At 42.4% G+C, this 18,669-nt stretch overlaps 1 protein-coding gene across 1 annotated transcript in view; it reads right to left on the bottom strand.

Annotated features, from left to right (window-relative positions):
- Positions 1-18,669, bottom strand: part of GMDS (GDP-mannose 4,6-dehydratase) — a 566,781-nt gene that overhangs the window by 103,544 nt on the left and 444,568 nt on the right. The window contains exon 9 of the mRNA XM_029054026.2: positions 4,635-4,731. Within this exon, the coding sequence (XP_028909859.1) occupies positions 4,635-4,731 (97 nt within the window). The remainder of the gene's footprint in view (positions 1-4,634; positions 4,732-18,669) is intronic.

The raw sequence follows: 18,669 nt of genomic DNA, 5'->3' as shown, positions 1-18,669 counted from the left end.
GAGGGAAGTCCCAACTGATATTTTTTCAAGTCCTCTGAAGACTGATCAGACTCCCAAGGCCTGGAAAGTGTTAAACATCATTCTTCTAAACAGGGAGATGAGCTAGTGAGCAATTACAGGCCAGTTAACATCATTTGTGGAAAAATATTAGAAACAGTTTGTGAAGGCACAGCTCAACAAGCATACATTAATTAGATTAGAAACAGGCAACATGTTTTTATTGGAGGAAGGTGTTGTTTTAATTAGCTTGGTTGAATGTCTTTGAAGTTACTCCTTCCTTGGTGTTAGGTCTGGGCTCTCTTTTTTTTTTTAATACATATAAAGAATTAACCATATCAAGTATGTGATGATTAAGTAGTCGAAGATCAAAAAGCTGGAAGCAGAGCAAGAAATAAGGAACAATGAAACCTAATTCGAAAGAATTTGGATTTTGAAGGTAAATGGAACCAAAAAACAGTTATAAGGTTCAAACTACCTGTGGGATTGTGAGTTGTACAGTTCTTGTTCAAGAACCACAAAGTTCAGAGACAGAGAATTGGTTTATCCAAAAACTAGAGAGAAACAGAACACCCACCAAAGGGTATGTTTTGTGGGTGAATTTACATATTGAGAATAGAATGAGTTATTTCACCAATTTGTTATTTGTTAATCTGTGAACTCAATCATTCTCAAACAATGAAACTCCCAGTGGTTTTGCTTTACTTTTCAGATTAAGTAATAGTTCTCTAGTGAGGTCTTGCATTACTCTGACTTTAGCCCACTACACTTAGCATTTACTAGAACATTGCAAAAATGTGCTCAAAATAATTAAAATTAAGCTATGCTTGGCAGAAAAAGTGAATAAAGCAAAGTACTTTTTGTAAGGCAGAAACGTTGATTTAATTTTGCTTCCTACTTACTTGCTAATCTGCGCTGATTCCCAAGATCTCCACTTATCTGGAAAACGTAGCGGGTTTTTTTTTTGGCTCTATGGAATTTCACTGATAGAAAACACAGCATTTTCTAGATAAATATGTATATCAACATACTCAGATGGGATTTATGTCAAGATTTAATACAATCAAATCTATTAACAGGCAAATGAAAGGGAGTACAGAACATGAGCAGAATACTTTTCAAAGCTTCAAGTTCTTCCAGAAGACGACATATACTGTAAAGCAGAGACTCCATATCAACATCAGACTTTCACTCCAATCCATCACTCAATGTTATTTAACACTTACCTGGTGCAGAGCACTGTACTAAGCACTTGGGAGAGTACAATACAACAAAGTTGGTAGACAAATTCCCTGTCCACAACAAGCTTGCAGTGGAGCTGAGGGTGGGGTGATTATCAAGTTCTTATAGAGGTACCCCTCTATGGAAAACTTCAAGTTTTTCCAAGTAGGACAAATGCCCAAGACCTGAGCTAAAGTGAATGGAAAAGGAGGCAACACTACTTGAATTTGGGTTTTGTTTTTTCCCTAAAGGAGTGCCCTTATTTCTTCTTAAGGAGGATCTGATTTTTTGCTCCTCTAATGTTACAAAGTCTTGTTCCTCCAAAGAGAGGTCCTTTCCAGTCTCACTATCTGGAACACAGGGCTTACTGAAGGCACATCTCCCCCAAGAGGCCTTTCTTGACTAAGCCCTCCTTTCTTTTTCTTCAACTCCCTTCTGCGTTTCCCTGACTTAACGTTGGTATTTGTTAAGCCCTTACTATGTGCAGAGCACTGTACTAAGCACTGGGGTAGATACAAGGTAATGAGGTTGTCCCAAGTGGGGCTCACAGTAAATCCTTATTTTACAGATGAGGTAACTGAGGCCCAGAGAAATTAAGTGACTTGCCCACAGTCACACAGCTGACAAGTAGCCGAGCCGGAATTCGAACCCATGACCTCTGACTCCCAAGCCCATGCTCTTTCCTCTGAGCCACGCTGCTTCTCTTGCTCCCTTCATTCACCACCCTCCTTCTAGCCCCACAGCACATATCTGTAATTTATTTATTTGTATTAATATCTATCTCCCCCTTTAGACTGTAAGCTCGTTGTGGGCAGGGGATGTGTCTGTTATATCGTTACATTGTACTCTTCCGAGCGCTTAGTACATTGCTTGGCACACAGCAAGTGTTCAGTAAATATGAGTGATTGACTGACTGACTGACTGAACACACCATCTGAAACACAGGACCCACTTATAACTCAGGGATGCTTGCAAGTGGGTAGGTCTGAAAGGGACATTCAGTTGATACAGAGACATGGAAGATATCACACCTCATTTAGGGACTGTTCTGATGAAATTTGGTTATGTCTTACAATCATCTGTGTACTTTTGGATATACTCTATTACTTAAAATCCATTGATCAATGCTATATACTGAGCACTGTACTACATACTTGGGAGAGTACACTACAACAGAATTAGCAGACACGTTCCCTGCCCATAACGGGCTTATTCTCTAAACACTCACATATTCATTTCCTTCTTCCTCTTATCTGTAAATCATTTTAGTGTCTATTTCCTGTTAGGGGAAAACTTGAGGGCAGAGTTCATGTCTACTAATGCTATTGTGCTTTTTTTACATTTCTGTTTACTATGTTTACTATGTGTCAAGCCCTGTTCTAAGCGCTGGGCTAGATACAAGATCATCAGGTTGTCCCATGTGGGGCTCACAGTCTTAATACCCATTTTACAGATGAAGTAACGGAGGTTCGGCAAAATTAAGTGACTTGCCCAAAGTCACACAGTTGATAAGTGGCAGAGCTGGGATTAGAACCCACGACCTCTAACTCCCAGGCCCGAGTTCTTTCCATTAAGTCACGCTGCTTTGCGTGCTCAATAAATACTATTGATTGATTAAGCCGCAATGCTCTTCAGGACTCTTTTGAAATGGATCTCTGGGACTGTGAGGTTTGCTGATTCTTGCTGCAAAGCACAAGTGAGAGCTCATTTGTAGGGCTGCTCTGGTCGCCTTTCAACAGGAAGGATATAATCTTAAAACTTGTTGCTCTGAGGTCTGACTGAAGGGGTTAAATGTTTACTGTGAACACAGAAGCCAGCCCAGTGGAACAGCAGAGTAAGCTAAGCTGATGGGTTCTTGTTGCTGAAGTCTTTAAAACCACGAGACATTTTTCAAAGTCAGAAAGTTTGGAATAAAGGAGGGGTGGGTGAAGAATGGTTATATATGGACTAATAGCTTTACACAACATTTGAGTAAATGCATTTGAGGAACAGGTATGATGATGTCACCTAAATGAATAAAAGAAATTGGGGGGAACCCAGTGAGGAGACAGGAAAGAGGGGTTGATATTGATTTAGAGAACAGAGACTCATTGGGACAAGTGCCCTTTTCCTGTTCAGCAATTTCTTTTGTTCTGGGCCCTTATCAATCCCACACCTTGCCTAAGTAAGGATGACAGACAAGTCATGTTTAATGACTTCCTAGCTTTTGGAACTATTTTTGTGTCACTGTGAGACACCACATTTCATCTGTTATAAAAGCTGGAAGTTCTATGGACTCTTTAAATGTTTCAATTACTAGAGAAATTAATCATTTTTACACCCTTCCCTGCCCCGCCCCCCCCCCCCCCCCATCTATACAGATATCCTCACGGTTGTGATTTTTTGCAATCCTCAAGGCACTTCAACCAAATCAGGAAACTACTGCCTGCACTGGTCAGTGGATCCACAGACAGTTGATGCAGGGTCAGCAGTAGGATGGCTGGTGTCTTCCTCCTCAGGAGACAGAGCACATCCTCTTCTTGGCACACCCACTTTCCATTAGCACAGTGAACTATTGTTCACTGTTTGTAAAAGGCCTGGGCCACTCCCCATGCCAGGACAATGTACTGACACTACACCCCTATGTTCTAAGTGCCAACTCCTTTATTTCCTTTATTAGGTTTTTTTTTCCCCTTTGGTGTAGGAAGATGTATGAAATCAATTTACTCTTGAAAGAAGCCTTTTGAAAAGTGCACTGTGAGCCAGATTTCCATTCTATTATCTCTATGGGAGTTTCCCTATTCCACTTAACTCTAGGTACTGAATTATAGATCTATATCTAGCTCAGTAAAGGAATATCATTGATACCTCAACACTCAAAAAAACCCTTCAAAAATATGATTCATACATAGTTTAAATATCTTCCAAAACATAATCCAATGGGTGTGAATTTCTTTTCTATATTACAAAATATTTTCTCCTTTGCCTCCAGAGTACATTTTACACTCTAACCAACCCCTTGGGACTTGTGCCTTAAAATATTTAGATGTGATTTTTGGATTGGAGTTCAAGAATGAAGCCAGCCCCTTAATCATATGGTCTTAGAAAAGTACAGTGATTCTTCTTCTTTAACAATCTGAAAATCATCTCAATAAGGACAGCTTCAAAAACTGATTGGATTTCTATTTCCTACAAATTAACATTTTGTCTGCCCATTTTTCCCCTCTGAATGGATTTTCTGATGAAGATTATCCCATTTCAAGTTCGGTTCAAGTTTGGGAGCAGAAGGGGGGCCAGGAGTTGAATGGAGAGCTGCTTTTGAAGAGTGGCAACACGAGTTCAATTAGACCACTTTCACAGACAGCTCGCCAAACGTAGCAATTTATTGGCTGAGTGATTGGATTATTCGCCCGGGAGGCTGGGAGGGTTTCTCTTACCACTTCAGTTGGCCTATAGTACTTGAGGTCCACAGTCACATGAATCTTGCCGGTCTCTTTGCATCGTCCCACCTCATTTTCATTCTTTCCTTCCCACCTATAAAGAAGATAAACACTTAGTCAACTCCGAATTGCAGAGAAGCATTTGGCTGTCTCTTCAGTCACTGCAGGATGGTGTCTATCCTCTTTGCAGGAGTGCAGAACCTCATTAAGCACAGGAACAAAGGCAGAAGTTTAACCACACTGGAACAATAATGACTTTGAAGTTCTTTTCGATGGGGGGGTAGGGGGGTGGGGTGTGTGTATGTTGGGAGGATGATTTTCCTTTCTTTCCTCCCTCTTTTCATTTTTTTTTAAGATCCAGGATGAGTTATGAATGTGAGACTTCCAAGTTAAACATATAATACTATTGGGGTGGGAAATTTAATACCTCCTTGGAATTTCAAAAGCTCCATGTCTCTTTAGATCACTAACTCAGTTTGATATGAAGTCACCCACAAAATAGAGTTGTGATTTTTATGAACAGAAAATCAGAGAAGCTTCCATTCATGCCCTTCTCAGATAAATCTGGTTATTATAATTTGTGTTCTATCTCTGAATTCAAATCTTAAATCTGCTGAGGTTTCCCTTTGTTCATACTGGTCACTTTTAAAACTCACTGATACATAAGTGCATTGGTATGAATGAAGTCCGAATTCAAAATAATCATAATTGTGGTATTTGTTTAAGCACTTACTATGTGCCAGGTACTATTCTAAGCAGTGTGGTAGGTACAAGTTTTACACAGTCCCTGTCACCTCACCCTAGAGCACTTATGTATTTATCTGTAATTTTATTTATTTAAATTGTTGCCTGTTTATTTATATTGATGTCTGTCTCCCCACCTCTAGACTTTGAGCATATTGTGGGCAGGGATTGTCATTCTTCATTGTTGTACTGTACTTTCCTAAGCGCTGCATACAGTAAACACTCCATACAGTAAGTGCTTAATAAATACCACTGAATGAATGTTCATTCAATAGTATTTATTGAGCGCTTACTATGTGCAGAGCACTGTACTAAACGCTTGGGATGAACAAGTCGGCAACAGATAGAGACAGTCCCTGCCATTTGACGGGCTTACAGTCTAATCAGGGGAGACGGACAGACAAGAACAATGGCACTAAACAGCGTCAAGGGGAAGAACATCTCGTAAAAACAATGGCAACTAAATAGAATCAAGGCGATGTACAATTCATTAACAAAATAAATAGGGTAACGAAAATATATACAGTTGAGCGGACGAGTACAGTGCTGTGGGGATGGGAAGGGAGAGGTGGAGGAGCAGAGGGAAAAGGGGAAAATGAGGCTTTAGCTGCAGAGAGGTAAAGGGGGGATGGCAGAGGGAGTAGAGGGGGAAGAGGAGCTCAGTCTGGGAACGCCTCTTGGAGGAGGTGATTTTTAAGTAAGGTTTTGAAGAGGGAAAGAGAATGTCTTAATCTTCATTTACAGAGGAGAGAACTGAGGCCCAGAGAAGTGAAGTAACTTGCCCAAGTTCACACAGCAGATCAGTAGTGGATCCAGGATTAGAACCCAGGTCCTTCTGACTCCCAGATCCATGCTCTATCCATCAGGCCATGTTGCTTCTCTCTCATCAATCAAGGAAGAAAAGAATATTTCCAAGCTTCATGTTTAGTGGTACGGCGATCTCTTCGCCCCTGGGGTCATCAGTGCTCTCCTGAAATTTCCCCTGATATGACTACCACCCAAAATGGAACAAAGACAGAGGGACAAAGTAGTTGCTCCACGGTCCAAAGGAGATGCAAGAGGAGTCCCCTCTAATCTTATGATATCCATGTTTCCTAAGGCTGCCATCAAACAGTGGGGGGCAAGGAGGAGAGTCTCCATGCACAGGAGGGATCAGGGTGTGGGTTGCCCTGCTGGAGGCTGACCAGAGCACTCTGCCCTTGGCCGTTGTAGCTGTAAAGGTGCTTAAGGATTGGCTTATGGCAGCACGGCCTAGTGGATAAAGTATGGGCCTCGGATCAGAAGGACCCAGGTTATAATCCTGGCTCTGCCATTTGTCTGCTGAGTGACCTTGGGCAAGTGACTTAACTTCTCTGTGCCTCAGTTACCTCATCTGTAAAATATGATTTAAGACTGTGAGCCTCATGTGGGACAGGGACCGTGGCCAACCTGATTAGCTTGTATCTACCCCGGTGCTTAGAAGAGTGCTTGACACATAATAAGCACTTAACAAATACCACTATTATTATAGCAGTTGCCACAGCACCTGCTAGAAAACCATGGCTAGAAGGGATGTGGCTGGCTTGGGGAGTTGTTCCCAGGTGTAGTCCCTGATCTCTTAGGGGCAGGGCATGAGCAGGCCACCTTTTCCAAGAGGGGAATCAAGGGGAGAGTTGCTGTCTGGCTGGACTGTGCTTTTCTCTTTCCAAAGAGATATCCCAGTGAAGCAGGGAGGGAATTGGCTCTCCTGCCCCAGGCTTAAAATTCACTGGCCCATCACTGGCCAGTATACATATTTTGCAAAGTTTTCTTTTTTAAACAGCTATGGCTGCTTCCCAAACTTTTATTTCCAAGCATGAGACCTCCAAGGAAGTAGAGCTAGTTAAAAGTCAAGCCACAAATAGAGACCATTTTCTTTATTCAAGAATCAGAAAGGGGAAAATAAAGCTCAAACACTCATTCTTCCAGCATAACTATTTCCTGAAAGTGCAGCATATGAACTTTGCCATCTGACTCCCTCTCCGTTCTGTGTCATCTATGCACATTGAGCTGTATCCTCTGGGCACTTGGTATTCACCCTACCCTCAGTCCCACAGCACTTATGTACATATCCATATTCATAATTTATATTAATGTCTATCTTCCCCTCTAGATTAAGCTTGCTGAGGGCAGGGAACATGTCTATCAATTCTTTCTTTTTTTTATGGCATTTGTTAAGCACGTTCTGTGTGCCAGGTGCTGTATTAAGCAGTGGGGTAGATGCAAGTTTAGGAGATTAGACACAGTCCCCGTCCCACGTGGGGCACAGTCTTAATCCCCATTTTACAGATAATTCATTCATTCAATAGTATTTATTGAGCGCTTACTATGTGCAGAGCACTGTACTAAGCGCTTGGGATGAACAAGTCGGCAACAGATACAGTCCCTGCCGTTTGACGGGCTTACAGTCTAATCGGGGGAGACGGACAGACAAGAACAATGGCAATAAACAGCGTCAAGGGGAAGAACCTCTCGTAAAAACAATGGCAACTAAATAGAATCAAGGCGATGTACAATTCATTAACAAAATAAATAGGGTAACGAAAATATATACAGTTGAGCGGACGAGTACAGTGCTGTGGGGATGGGAAGGGAGAGGTGGAGGAGCAGAGGGAAAAGGGGAAAATGAGGCTTTAGCTGCGGAGAGGTAAAGGGGGGATGGCAGAGGGAGTAGAGGGGGAAGAGGAGCTCAGTCTGGGAAGGCCTCTTGGAGGAGGTGATTTTAAGTAAGGTTTTGAAGAGGGAAAGAGAATCAGTTTGGCGGAGGTGAGGAGGGAGGGCGTTCCAGGACCGCGGGAGAACGTGACCCAGGGGTCGACGGCGGGATAGGCGAGACCGAGGGACGGTGAGGAGGTGGGCGGCGGAGGAGCGGAGCGTGTGGGGTGGGCGGTAGAAAGAGAGAAGGGAGGAGAGGTAGGAAGGGGCAAGGTGATGGAGAGCCTTGAAGCCTAGAGTGAGGAGTTTTTGTTTGGAGCAGAGGTCGATAGGCAACCACTGGAGTTGTTTAAGAAGGGGAGTGACATGCCCAGATCGTTTCTGCAGGAAGATGAGCCGGGCAGCGGAGTGAAGAATAGACCGGAGCGGGACGAGAGAGGAGGAAGGGAGGTCAGAGAGAAGGCTGACACAGTAGTCTAGCCGGGATATAACGAGAGCCCGTAATAGTAAGGTAGCCGTTTGGGTGGAGAGGAAAGGGTGGATCTTGGCGATATTGTAGAGGTGAAACCAGCAGGTCTTGGTAACGGATAGGATGTGTGGGGTGAACGAGAGGGACGAGTCAAGGATGACACCGAGATTGCGGGCCTGAGAGACGGGAAGGATGGTCGTGCCATCCACGGTGATAGAGAAGTCTGGGAGAGGACCGGGTTTGGGAGGGAAGATGAGGAGCTCAGTCTTGCTCATGTTGAGTTTTAGGTGGCGGGCCAACATCCAGGTGGAGACGTCCCGGAGGCAGGAGGAGATGCGAGCCCGAAGGGAGGGGGAGAGGACAGGGGCGGAGATGTAGATCTGCGTGTCATCTGCGTAGAGATGGTAGTCAAAGCCGTGAGAGGGGAAGGAGAGGGAGGGGGGAGGAGGGATAGTGCGGAAGCGGCAACGGGGCGAGAGGAGGAAGCCGACGCCTCCTCCCTTACCGGTGAGTCTGGGGGAGTGGGAGAAGGAGAGGCCTCCGCTGGAGAGAGCGGCGGCGGAGACCGTGTCTTCGGGAGAGAGCCACGTTTCCGAAAGGGCGAGGAGGAGGAGAGAGCGGGAGAGGAAAAGGTCATGGATGAAAGGTAGCTTGCCTGTAATAGAGCAGGGGTTCCAGAGGCCACACTTGAAAGTAGCTGTGGGTGCAAGGGGAGGAGGGGGGGAAGGGCGGGGGGAGGGGAGGGTTTGGATGGGAAGGAGGTGGCGGGGCCCTGGACGGGGAGAGGGGGATGAGGGGTGGCGGTGGGACAAGAGGACTGGGATGGGGCATGGGTGGGGAAGATAGAAGGGGGGAGGGGGTGAAGAGGGGGTTTGGTGGGGGGAAGAGTAGGGGGAGGGGGAAGAGGGGTAGCGCTGGTAAAGTGGGGTTCTAGGGCGGGGGGGGCGGGGAGGAAACAGAGGAGAGAGCGGGAAAGAGCTGAGCGAGAGAGGGGAAGGGGAAGGGGAGGATAGGAAGGGGCGGGAGGGGGGAGGGGGGGAGGAGAGACATGGCGAGGCCAGAGAGGTGGGTGGCAGCACTGACAACAATAAACAGTAATAAATGAAATCGGTAATATAGCAACATGATACAGTATGATACAATACAGTAGTGCTAATATAGCAACATGATACAGTATGATACAATATAGTCGTGTTAATAAAGGGGGTGATGATCAGGGTCGGGGGTAGACTCGATTAAGGGGCGACCTGATCAAATTCAAAGTCTGACGACAATAAACAATGACAAGCGAGATCGCTAATATAGCAACTTGCTACAGTAAGGCACACTACAATAGTGTTAATAAGCAGGCGATGAACAGGGTCGGGGGACGAGCCGACCCTACCCGATCAGACTCAAAGTCAAGCGGCCAGCGGCCGAGAGAGTCCCAGAGCTCATGACCAAATAAGCCTGTGGCGGCGGGGGGGCCCTGAAGTTGTCCGGGGTGGGTGGCGGCCGTAGGCGGCAGCTAAGGTAAGGTAACTGAGGAACAGAGAAATGATGTGACTTGCCTAAGGTCACACAGCAGACAAGTGGTGGAACCCAGGTCCTTCTGACTCCCCAGCCCACGATCTACCCACTAGGCCAAGTTGTTCCTCTATTTATAGTGTACTGTCCAAAGCACTTAGTACAGTGCTCTGCACACAGTAAGCATTTAATAAATGCCATTGACTAATTTTAATTAATAATACTGATAACAATAATAATTATCGTATTTGTTAAGCACCTACTCTGGGCCAAGCACTGTACTAAGTGCTGGGGTAGAAACAGGGTAATCAGGTTGTCCCACGTGGGGCTCACAGTCTTAATCTCCATTTTACAAATGAGGTAACTGAGGCACAAAGAAGTTAAGTGGCTTGCCCAGGGTCATACAGCAAAGTGGCGGAGTCAGGATTAGAACCCACGATCTCTGACTCCCAAGCCCATGCTCTTACCACTAGGTTATGCTGAGAAGATACCCATCTGCTTCAACCTGCTCTCTAGGTTTTCACAAATGTATGCCTTCACTGTGAAAAATATTTTAGAAATTCAGTGTTTCAGTGATACAAATAAACCCTATTTTATTACAAGAGGTTCATTTTAAAATATAACGAAATTGACTTTTGTGCTTTAAAAATCCAGGGAAAATGTGTCATTTTGAGGTGACGCTCAGATAAGAGTTGGGTAAAGGGTCAAATGTAGTGATCAGAACAATGAATTAATCACTGACTGAACTGGGTTTGAATGATCGACAAGTATCCAAAGAACAGATGCTATGGAGTCGTAAAATGTAGGAAATGGTCACATTTGGGTTTAGGCAATGGGTAAGGAGCACAAGAGAGCGTCAGATCTCATGGGTTCTAGCTCTAGCTCTTCCATTGACTCATTTGTACTCATATGTAAATTATAAACTATTTTGCCTCAATTTATTCATTCAATAGTATTTATTGAGCACTTACTATGTGCAGAGCACTGTACTAAGCACTTGGAATGAACAAGTCGGCAACAAATAGAGACAGTCCCTGCCGTTTGACGGGCTTACAGTCTAATCGGGGGAGAATAATAATGTTGGTATTTGTTAAGCGCTTACTACATGCAGAGCACTGTTCTAAGTGCTGGGGTAGACATAGGGGAATCAGGTTGTCCCACGTGGGGCTCACAGTCTTAATCCCCATTTTACAGATGAGGTAACTGAGGCACAGAGAAGTGAAGTGACTTGCCCACAGTCACACAGCTGACAAGTGGCAGAGCCAGGATTCGAACCCATGACCTCTGACTCCAAAGCCCGTGCTCTTTCCACTGAGCCACTCTGCTTCTCATCTATATATCTATATATAGAATTTACTCATCTATAGAATGGAAATAATATTTCCCTTTGTGAGAAATCATTTATTTCAAAGGGTTTTGATATTGACAAAGTGCTGGAGAAGATAAAGTATTAAACTAGTTAAATTTTCTTCACTACACACCGTGGGCTATAGAACAAGAAATGACAGCGCAAATTACAATAACTCTTCCAAAGTTATTGTCAAATAATTTTCCAATAATTCATTCTTTTTGTATTTTCTGATTTTTATGAGGGCCAAAGAAGGATAATTATTCATTTATATATTTGGTAAAATCTTCTCCTGAGGGCAGGTTGTTATCAGCTAGTTCACAGCAAGGAACTGTTTATCAACTAGTGTGTAGATTAAAGGACAGGCAGTTAACAGTTTACACTTTTCCACTCTTCGCCCATCAATAACATCTCAGCATGAACTAAATACTTCTTCAGGGTTTTCACTGGGCTAAACATAAGAGAGCCTATTGTAAAAATGATCAATTGCTGTTTTACACACACACCCCCACTAAAATATAGCTATTCTGACACAAATAAACCGCTATATTTCAAAGCACTTACCCCGTAAAAGAACAGTTTGGAAGCAAAATCTGATAAGTAAATTCTGACATTTCTCTCATATTCTATCTAGGCTGATAGAACTGAAAGCAAGAGGGGTCGGTCTGATGACCTCTACTTCACATGGCTGGAATGAGCTGAATGGGTGGGGTTTCCTATTAAATGGATACCGTCATGTTCATTAAGCCCTCACAAAAAAATATTTACTGTAAAAGTTGTTGGTAGGTCGTTTCATTCCCCCTTTAGAGTTTAAACTCGTTATGAGCCGGGAACATTTCTGCTAATTCTGTTGCACTGTACTCTCCCAAGTGCTTGGTACAGTTGTCTGCACATACTAAGTGCTAATAAATACAACTGATTGATTGTTTATTCCCCAACTTCTTTCATTTCCTCAGTGGCTCTCAGGTATGGATTGCTAAATTGCAAACTCTCTTGTCAAATCATCTTTTCTTGGACATTCCAAATATGAAATGCAGATGTGATGATTAATCCATGGGAGGAAGCACTTGTGTAGCTTGCTATAGAATTTGGAAGCCTAAAGAGGTCAGTGAAAATAAGATTTCACATTCCAAATGCCAGTTGTAAAAATGACACTGAATTTTGAACTTCGGAGTTAAATAAACGACACTTTGTATTTATATGGAATTTTTTAAAATCAGGGAGCTCAAAGTACTTTAGGGAAAATATGCCCCAGTTATTGGCTTAAAAATCTGAGTGGGGTGACAAAACGGTAAAAGAGGAATTCTAAAAATGACTGAAAATACATGACGACCACTTCTCGTAAGGTATGCGAATGACAAATGACCTTTATACTTCATAGGATGAAAGAGTGCAGCAGCCTCTTCACCTCCTTGATAAAGCAAAGGGTTTTGCTCAACAAATTCCTCTACGAGTTAGAAGACCTGGATTCTAATATTGGGTTCACCACCTGTCTGCTGTGTCACCAAGGGCAACTCACTTAACTTCTCTGTGCCTCAGTTACCGCACCTGTAAAATGGAGATTAAGACTGTAAGCTCCACATGGAACAAACTGATTACTTTGTATCTACCCTGGCGCTTAGAACTGTGCTCGGCACATAGTAAGCGTTTAACAAATACCACCATTATTATTAACTAATACCATTAAAAAACTAAAAACTCTCTTGAACCTATATTTTCTGGCTTTCAACTTCCTGTAATAAAAAATTCCATGGTAACTACCTACTGTCCACTGTGTGAAAAACATTTTCCTTTCATTTATGCTGAACCAACAAACTCTAAATTCTAGAGGGTGGCCCCACATCCTGGTATTGTGAGATTTAGTGAGCAGCAGGTCTGTGTTGGATTTAAACTTGCATTTTGTTGGTAGCAAAGCCAGGTTTGGATATATAAGCATATCTGAGCCAGTTCCTGGATTGGCTAGTAGAGTTGCCTTCTGAATCCTTCCTTCAGGATGGTTTGATCTGGGCTATTCAATTTGCTTTGGATCTGAATAGGCCCAGGGCTTCAGGAAATGCATCTGAGTTAGTATGAAACTGAGTGTAGTTTACCAAAACTTTGGACGGATGGCTACAGTCAAACTCAGATCTCAGAATGGCAGACACCAGCATCACCATTAACAGTATTTGTTAATGATAATAATTCTAGTATTTGTTAAGTGCATACTGCATGTCAGGCACCATACTAACCACTGGGATGGATACAAGCAAATTGGACTGGCTGCAATCCCTCTTCCATTGGGGTTCACACTCTCAATTCCCATTTTTGGGATGAGGAAACTGAGGCACAAAGAAGTGAAATGACTTGCCTACGGTCACACAGCAGACAAGTGGGAGAGCCAGGATTAAAACCTGCTACCTTCTGACTCCCAGGTCCATGCTCTATCCACTATGCCATGCTGTGTGCCCTTGGGCAGAAGTAGATTTTCCCAACATTTAAAATTTCACGAACACTGTGACTACTGGACTGAAGACAGCCCTGATGGCAGTGGTGAGAATACTGAAACCTGATCCATTTTGTGGGGATGTGCTGCAGATTTTACTGTGGTTGTTTCTGAATGATTGTTTTAGCTATATTTATCCTTTTTTTTCCCGTTGGGTATTCATTCATTCAATTGTACTTACTGAGCACTTACTGTGTTCACAGCACTGTACTAAGTGCTTGGAAAGTACACTTCAGCAACAGAGAGAGACAATCTCTGTCCACAACGGGCTCACAATCTAGAATGAATTAGCCGTTTCCCTTCTTAAGACTGTAAACATTATGGGCAGGGAATGTGTCTCATAATTCTGTGTCTGATAATTTACTCTCCCTAGTGCTTAGTATAGTGCTCTAAACATAGTGAGTGCTCAATAAATATCTCTGATTGATTGATTTGGATTGCAAGCCTCACTGAATCCAGGAACTGTGTTGTCTATGTCAGTATCCTTGTACCTATCCCTGCTCTCTCAGCTGTATTTTAAGCTCCCTCACTACCTTGTAAACTACTTAAGGGCAAGGATCACATCTATTTAACCTATTGGTATTAGGCTATTAGTAGAGTCCTTTGCACATATTTAAGGGCTCAATTATTATCATGGCTTGATTGACTGTTTTGCAAAAAGCAACCACTTTACAAGGAATGTATTTACCAAGTCTGTTATTTTGTACTATCCCAAAGGCTTATTACAGTGCTCTGCACACAATAAACACTCAATAAATACATCTGATTTATTTACGTTAGAAATAACAACAACAACATTGTGTGGAGAGTACTGTATTAACACTGTAACCTTAGCGATATCCCTCCACTCATTTCTCTCATTCAACACACATACTGCCAAATCCTGCCAGGTATACCTATATGCAACATCGCTAAAATCCATCCTTTCCTCTTCATACAAACTGCTACTATGCTAATTCAAGTATCTGTCCTATCCTGAATTGATTATTACACTGTCACACCTTCTCTCCCTCCCCACTACAGTCCATACTTCATTCTGCTGCCCAGATCATTTTTGCAGAAAAGGTTCAGCCTAAGTTTCCCCACTCCTTAAGAACTTCCAGTGGTTCATGCACCTCCACATCAAAAAGAATCTCCTTATCATTGGATTCAAAGCACTTAATCAATATGACTTCTCCTATCACACTTTGCTGATTTCCTACTACAAGCCAGCATGCTCACTTTGGTCCTCTGCGCCAACCTACTCACTATATTTCCATCTGATCTATCTTGCTGCCAAACGCTTGTCCATGTCCCGACTCTGGCCTGGAATTTCTTCCCCCTTCATATCCAGCAATCACTCTCCCTACCTTCAAAGCCTTATTAAAATCTCCTCTCCTCCAAGAGGCTTTCCCCACCAAAGCCCTCATTCCCCACACTCCCTCTCTCTTCTGCTTTGACTTTGCACTTGGATGTGTACCCTTTATTCAACCCCCTTCATTCCCACAGAGCTTGTGTACATATCTATAGTCTATTTTAATATCTGACTTCTCTTCTAGAATGTAAACCCCTTGTGGGCAGGAATCATGTCTACCAACTCTGTTATATTGTACTCTCCCAAGTGTTGGTACAGTAAGTGTTCAATGAATGCAATTGATTGATTACTAAATAGACATTCCAATGTTTGTTGAACTATGGAAGACAACATATCGGCTGTTGGCAATCTCATCAGAATGACATATTTACATTGGGTCAAAACTAAGCGCCTTGGAAATGGTAAATATTGGATTATTTGAGTGTATGATTCAGAAAACTTTCAGAAATTTTAGTTACAAGGTCTCATTTTTTTTCAGAATTCCTGCCGCTTTATTCAGGTAAATTGGAATGAACATTCATAAAGACTGTCTTAACTCTAAAGGGCTCCAGATCATTTCTTATAGGGCAAACACAAAAAGCAGTCACTCTTATAGAATCTGGCCATAGCCAGTGCCCCAAGAAGCAGTGTAGTATAGTGGATAGAGCATGATCCTGGAATCAGAAGGACTTGGGTTCTAATTTCATTTCCGCCACTTGTCTACTGCATGATCTTGGACACATTGCTTAACTTGCTGTGCCTCAGTTACCTCATCTGTAAAATGGGAATTTAGACTGTGAGCCTCTTGTGGGACATGGACTGTGTCCAATTTAATTAACTTGTATCTATTCCAGCACTTAGAAAGGGATCTGGCACATAGTAAGTGTTTAACAAATACCATAAAAGAAATCCTCATCCTGACAAGCTCCAGAACAGTGTCCATCTCAAAAAGCCATTCAAACCTCCATCTCAAAAACTCAACTAAGTTGAACAGTTCTCTAATTTGGTGGATTTCAGTGCATCACTTAGTCAAACTAGCAGTAGCAGTATTTATTAAGTACTGAGAAAGAATATACAGTTGAGAATTAGACATGGTCCCTGTCCCTTAGGGAGCTGTACTCTGTCCTCTCCACACATTCCTGTCCTTGTGATGATTGTCAGCTCTTCTGAAACAATAGGAGAAATTAATTACTAGGAATGAACTCAATCAATCAATTAATGGTATTTCTTAAGCATTCTGGAGAGTATAATTAAACTGATAGACATGATCCCTGCCATCAAGAAGCTTACAATTTACTCTTGACCAATCAATCAATCAATCATATTTATTGAGTTCCCTTAGACTGTAAGCTCAGTATGGACAGGCAATGTGTCTGTTACGTTATATTGCACTCTCCCAAGCGCTAAGTACAGTGACCTGCACCCAGTAAGTGCTTAATAAATACAACTGACTGAGTGTTTACAGAATGCAAAACAGTACTAAATTCTCGGGAGAGTACAATATAACAGAGTAGGTGACACGTTCCCTACCGAAAACAAGCTTACAGTCCAGGGGATTCTCAAAGGAAGGAACGATACTCTATACAAATACTTCATATATTTTTAGAAACAATAATGAAAAAAACAAATCATTCAGGGAATTAATGAATTAGTGATTTTACAATTGATTTTCTCTCGCTGCTAAATCTGACACAGTCATTGGCCAGCCAGCACTTCTCTGAGGGCAATAGCCCCGCTGAAAGAATTGACTTCTCGAAAAACCTTGCAACAGTTCCTTCAATTTTTCTTTAAGGCACTCGGTCAGTTATCTCCCTCCTATTTACGGACTCTCTTTTCCCATTATACTTCAGCTCACATGCTTCATTCCTCTCAAACTAACCTATTTGCTGTGTCTCGTTCCTGACTTTCCTGAAATGGACCCGTGGCTCCCACCCTCTCCCCTGCCTGGAACACCTTTTCCTTCCTATCAGAATGAATACAGCACTCTAGACTGTATGCTCTTTGTTGGCCAAGAATGTGTCTGTTGTGTTATACTCTCCCAAGCACTTAGTATGGTGCCCTGCACAGTAAGTGCTCAATAAATGCAATTGATTGATCGTTTGACTAAAACAATCCCATCTTCAAAGTCTTTCTGAAATGACATCTCCTCCAGGAATCCTTCCGTAATTATTTTCTATCCTCCCCACTTGATGCCCCACCCTCTGCTACTACTTCAGCAGTCACATCAATCAATCAATCATGTTAGTTATATTGTACTTTCCCAAGTGCTTAGTACAGTGTTCCGCACACACATTAATTGCTCAATAAACATGACTGATTTATTAAGCGCTGATTAACATCTCTCTTAGAGCATTTGTGTACACATTTCTTACTCCATTACTTCATCTGAATCTGCATATGTATTAGTGGCCATCTCCTCCACTAGACTGTATGTCTCTAGGGGGCAGGGAGCAGGTTTACTAATTCTACTGTGCTTTCCCTTGTAGTGCTCTGCACAAAATAAGTGCTCAGTGAATATTACTCATCAACTGACTACATCACCACCACAGTACTGTTTGCTTCATAATTGAGGAGTCACCTGACAGTCTGCATTAACTTGGGCCTTCCTCTTGGCTCTCCCAACTACCTAGTACTATTTTATGACCCCAAAGACAGCAAAACTACTAATCTTCAAAGGCCCAGGCTCTAAGGTCATTGCTAAACAGGGAGACTGTTCAAATCAGTTAGCATATGAGACAATGCAGAAGCTTCAAAATGCGAGCCAACAAGATTCTAGTAATGCCTTCTTTTTTTCTGCATTCATTTGGCCCCTGGAAGAGCTCTATAGATGCACTGAAAATATAAATGTAGAATTACAAACTTCAATAAATCTTTCCATTGCCTGAACAGTCATTTGTTTCAGTAACAGACAGCGACCTCCAAAGATCCCTGGGTTCTGTAATGGTTGCGGGCTATTCTTACAATCACTGTTTTCTCATTTAATATGATTAATGACAGAAAATTAGTCAAGACAAGAGTTTGCCTATTTGGTTTACGACACTATCTTTGCAATTGGAGGAGGGAAGTGTACTCCCCTGGTATTACTTCATTAAGATCAGTAAGAGGGAAAGCTTTTTAAAAAAAAGGTAATGCTTACAGAGGAAAATATTTGTAGCTCAGAGGTTTTTCTGTCAGTACAAAGGAGTGAATCAGACTTAACCTCACTTAAAAAAAATCAGCCTAAATTTCTCCTAGGTAGAATATCCATTCTCCCTTCCCCAACTTCCAAACTCAAACTTGTCAAAATCAACTTTTAGATATTTTTCTAACAAATTGCAAAGGGATATGAGAAGCACCATGGCCTAATGGAAAGAGCATGGGCCTGGTAGTCAGACGAACTAGGTTCTAATCTTGGCTCTGCCAATTACTAACCATAATGAATATAATTATAATGTGTTAAGCACATACTATTCATTCATTCATTCAATAGTATTTATT

Source organism: Ornithorhynchus anatinus, chromosome X3, assembly GCF_004115215.2.
Source record: "Ornithorhynchus anatinus isolate Pmale09 chromosome X3, mOrnAna1.pri.v4, whole genome shotgun sequence".
NCBI lineage: Eukaryota > Metazoa > Chordata > Mammalia > Monotremata > Ornithorhynchidae > Ornithorhynchus > Ornithorhynchus anatinus.
Note: the sequence above shows the minus strand (reverse complement) of the source record. Positions and strands in the feature narration are given on the sequence as shown.